General features: G+C 44.5%; 1 protein-coding gene across 1 annotated transcript in view; it reads right to left on the bottom strand.

Annotated features, from left to right (window-relative positions):
• slc23a3 (solute carrier family 23 member 3) overlaps positions 1-1,471 on the bottom strand; it is a gene marked incomplete at both ends in the record, with an annotated part of 9,791 nt that extends 8,320 nt beyond the window's left edge. The window contains one exon of the mRNA XM_080839762.1: positions 1,340-1,471. Within this exon, the coding sequence (XP_080695888.1) occupies positions 1,340-1,471 (132 nt within the window). The remainder of the gene's footprint in view (positions 1-1,339) is intronic.
• Positions 1,472-5,000: the final 3,529 nt, after the last annotated feature.

Raw genomic sequence — 5,000 nt, forward strand, 5'->3', positions numbered from 1 at the left:
GTTTTCTTTAATGTTCTCCTTATATTAGTTACTCCGTTATTGTACTTCAGCTTAAGTAACACTGCATCCAAACAGCCACGCTAATGAAGCAACATTGCATCCAAACAGCCACGCTAATGAACACACACACACACACACACACACACACACACACACACACATACACACACACACACACACACACACACACACACACACACACACACACACACACACACACACACACACACACACACACACACACACAAACACACACACAGACGGAAGTAGCACTGCATCCAAACAGTCACGCTAATGAAGCAACACTGAACCAAATTGGATTGGATTGAGTTGAACAGAGTGGGAGGGGCAGTGAGAGAGAGTGAGTGGGAGGAGCAAAGGGAGACAGTGAGTGGGAGGAGCAAAGGTAGACATTGAGTGGGAGGGGCAAAGGTAGACAGTGACAGTGAAGCAACAGGGGCAGAAGAGAGAGAGAAGGAGAAAGTCAGAGGTGCGTTTTTGAATGCCAGCTACGTCATGGTGAACACACACACACACACACACACACAAACACAAACACACATGGAGAGAGCGAGACTATGTTTCCTGTGTTTTTTCCACTAGGATATTTGCAGAATTGCAGAACAGTCTTGAAAAATCCTTTTCTTCCTGGATGCATTCACTCAATGCTCATGGTGATCTCTCCTCCACAGGTTTAGATACAACAGTGTTCTCCCTTGTAGGGGCAACATAACGCCTTACCTGTTGTGCTAACCACATGCTTCAGTTGCAGCGTCAGCACAATGTTTCACCAGTATTTCCAAGGCAATGTCTTACACGTTGGACCAACAAAACGCCTTGCTTGCAAAGCCTACCAAATGCTTTACCTGTAGTGCCAATGCAATGGCTCACCTATATGGGGCGCTGTTGACTCTGGGGGGCAGGTCCTCCCCAGACCTTCAGTGCTCAGGTGGGCTATCTCCCAGGCCTTTCTGTGTGGAGTTTGCATGTTCTCCCCATGTTCACAAGGGGTTTCCTCCACTTAGAACCACAACAGAAAATACATGCAACAGAACACTCTTTGACGATCCCTGACCAAGACAGATGAGTCACCTCACCTGGTCCCTGGGCGCCTAAAGGCTGCCCACTGCTCCTGGGGTCCTGGTGGAAGGACAGTCCGGCATGGGATAAATGCAGTAGCTAAATTCGACCTAAAAACGACCTCAGGCCTTCGTGTGTGTGTGTGTGTGTCCTGTGTCGCCTCCATGTATTCACGTGTGCGGTGTGTCGCTTGTGCGATTGAAGTCTGACAATTATGACAATTATTATAGCATCAGTGCAGTGCTATGTGGTGCCCTACCTGTAGTGCCAGGGTGAGGTTGAGCAGCAGGGGTGGACACCAGTCCACATTGCGGCTCCTGCTCTGCTGGGTGCTCCTGGAGCCCTTGGGGTCCTGCACCGAGGTGTCCGTCTGCTGCCTGCAAAGACCCATTTGTCCTTGCTTATGCTGATTTCACACTCTCTCCTCTTCTCCTTCAGCTGGTCACTTACAGCTCCCTCTGAATCGTGTCCCAAATCACTCCTTTCTAGAAAACAATCCTGGTTAGAAGGGTTGACCACTTCATCTTGAGAGCAAGGGTCACTCTCAGCTATATGGAGTTGAGCAGAGGCCAGACTCATGTGCAACTGACCCCTAGAGCCACCAGTGCTATTTCTGAGCTCTGTGTTGTGTACCTGTCGCTGCGGTTGTTTGTGACTCCCCTCCCACACTGGCTGGGCCACCAGTAGCTTCTCCTGTCTTTGTGTATGTGTGTGTGTATGTGTGAGTGTGTGTGTGTGTGTGTGTGTGTGCGTGTGTGTGTGTGCTGCTTGTACAGCTCTGCTCTTTCACTGACCTTTGGGCCTGAGGTTGTGAAATGTTGGTCGGTGATTAGCCAAGATTCTTCCATAATCATTGCACTCAATCACTCACTCACTCCGACTGGACAATAACACCGCAGGGTTGAGAGCCGTGGGGCTTTCTGGTTATTATTAAGTGGTTGAGTGTTCCACTGTGGAGGAATTCCAAGAGGTGGGCTTATTAATTCATGTTTTAATATAATTAACTTATTTATGTACTGAGAAATCTGTGGTCACCCACTTCAACTTCTTTATAGGCAGAATAAGGCAACATGTTGGAAGTCCACTTATCTTTCTTGCTACTCTGTTTATGTTTTACCCATGAACATGTCCAAGACATGTATGTTCATGCTGTGTGATTGGTGGATGGAACCAGTTATATATTTATAGGTAGCTATATATTTAGCTACAGTTTAGCTATGTACAAAAGCAACAGTTCTTGTCTCTGTAAGCTGAGTTTGAGCCCATAGTGACCCTATTGAGCCAACGATGTATCAGGTTTAAAGTGAGGGGAGCATTTCAAACAACGCTATGATCAGAGGCAGATGACTAGATGAGAGCTTATATACAGGACTTTAAATACCAAACTGCCCCCCCTCCCCATCTTCTCACGACCAACCTTGCCGTTGTTCTGCTTAAGGTTCCTCCCTGAGCTCTGTGAAGCGCCTTGAGACAATTGTATTGTTTTGACGCTATATACAATTTAATTGAATATACTTAAATAGCGTGCACTAAAATAAAGTGGGAGATTTGAAGGGGACAGAGACATTCATGACAATATTTCACATACAACCTTTTTGCATGGAAGGCAGAGATGTCCCTTTAAGCGCTGGCATGTGTGTGTGTGTGTGTGTGTGTGCGCGCATACATGACGACACAGGTCTTTGTTGTTCAGAGCCAGTCGTTGTTTTCTTGACACCTACAAATGTTTGGCCCCCGTAACCTCAATTGGACGTATGACATTCACGTTATGACATATACGTTTTGCACGGGAAGCAAATCTATGTTGTTTCCAGGGTTTGTGATATTTACTGTATGTGAATGAGAGAGGTGAGAGAGCTGGTGTCTATTTGAGGGGCGGACCCCGTCTTTATTAGCACTGTTAGGACAACAGTGTGTACAGGAGAACAGAGGTGAAGATAAACACCCATGGCTTCAAATACAGGACAGGACAGGACAGTCCCCATCCTTTACTCCCCCCAAAAAATACAAATTAAAAGTCTTTAATTAAAATGACAGGAGGACAAAATCACACACACATTTCATGTGAGGCTATGCATGCACCTGACACATTCATACTTCAATAGATATGTACACAGAGATATGTTATACTGATCTGTCTTATATTATTTACACATAGCCTAACAAATGACACAAGTTTCACAGTACGTATGCACCAACACGGGAACACCAGCGAAGAAAAATAGAGTTTTCCAGAGTAACTACTGTTGTGTATACTTTTACAGATATTGGTCTAGCTTGTAGTTTTATTTTGTAAGTCTGTTTTTGTTGTTTTTTGCCATCCAGGTTGTTACTGCTAAGAGCTGCAGCAAAGTTAGTGTTTCTTAGTAACTTCCTAACCTTCTCAATTCTCAATCACTGGAATCCACCCCTTCCATTCAACACACAAAATCATTGGCTTGCTGGGGTGGCTGTCTTTTCAGAAGCATCCTGATTGGTCAATGCAGACAGGCCATGATGACATTTTAGTTGCTCATTGAATAGCCCAGGACTGTTGCTGAGACTTGCTGATTTCCTGCAAAATCACAGATAATCTAATGTTTTGATAGCGAATCGAATGTAAAGCTAGCTATGCGCTATGAGCTAGCTCTGGTACTCTTCACGTGGGTTTTAATAGAGCAGCTTTAAGAATCCGATGGCTCCCCCACTGAACCTCCCCTTGAGCTCAAAATCATCTGAGAAACAGTGGCACACCTGATTCAAGAAGCTGAAACACTCTCTCTCTCTCTCTCTTTCTCACACACGCACACACACACACACACACACACACACACACACACACACACACACACACACACACACACACACACACACACACACACACACACACGCCCACAAACTCACACACTCTTCCTCACAGCCTTAGTTCCTGGAAAGTGGTATTACGTTGGTCTGATAACTAATCTCTATTATGGACGAAACATCGACCTGGCAGGGAATTAAAGTGAAAACTAAGAAAACAAAACAAAACAAAACACAGATCCCAATACTGTGCCACAGAGCCTGCGGCCTAACCTCAGGTTTCCATGACAACCACAGCAATAAACAGAGATAAACATGAACACCTAGCCAGAGGATGGGTGTAAGTCACACACCAACGCTTCAAAGCGAGAGAAGGTGAAGCAATGACATCACCCGGGTCAAACTCTAGCATATGGGCAGAAGCCACACGTCATGGCACATAAAAACACATCGTCTCGCCTCTCCTCACAGATTTCATAGATAGATATTGATATCAACGATTCAATAAACAATTCAAACATACTTGCACTATGTACAAAAATAAAAAAAACACGCCCACAACTGAGAATAGATACAATGGACTAGAGCTTGAGTTGATAGCAACCATGATATCATGTCAGTATTATGATATCACGTCAATTAACTAGACGGATTCACGCGCCACATACAATATACCCCCGCATGCTGCACTGAAACTCCTTAGTCCTCGAAGAGAGGTTCGGCACATAGGCGTTCACACGGAACCTGTGTTGATAGTATTGCATAAGTACATCTTCAGGAACGTGATTTATAGTGTTGAATTGTACAGTGGAGCTTGATGACCTTGACTGCTGCTGACCTGATTTTGAGATGATTAGCTTATTCAATTCCCAGTCCACATTACTGCAGTCACAATCACAGCCACACAGGTACACTATGCACTTGCTTGCCTTTAGTAAACTGCCAAAAGGTAGTGTATGGAATTTAGTCCTATTCCAGCTGACAACGAATATGCAGAAAAAAATAACTAACAACAAAATTAATAAATAAATAAATATATCTCTGAACTCTTAATTGCACAGCCACCAGGTATTGGGAGAGGTTTCAAGTGTATTATCTCATAGGTTTTTTCAAAGGTTAGAACAATGAAGGTCTACACT

Source organism: Sprattus sprattus (genome assembly GCF_963457725.1).
Source record: "Sprattus sprattus genome assembly, chromosome: 5".
Lineage (NCBI taxonomy): Eukaryota > Metazoa > Chordata > Actinopteri > Clupeiformes > Clupeidae > Sprattus > Sprattus sprattus.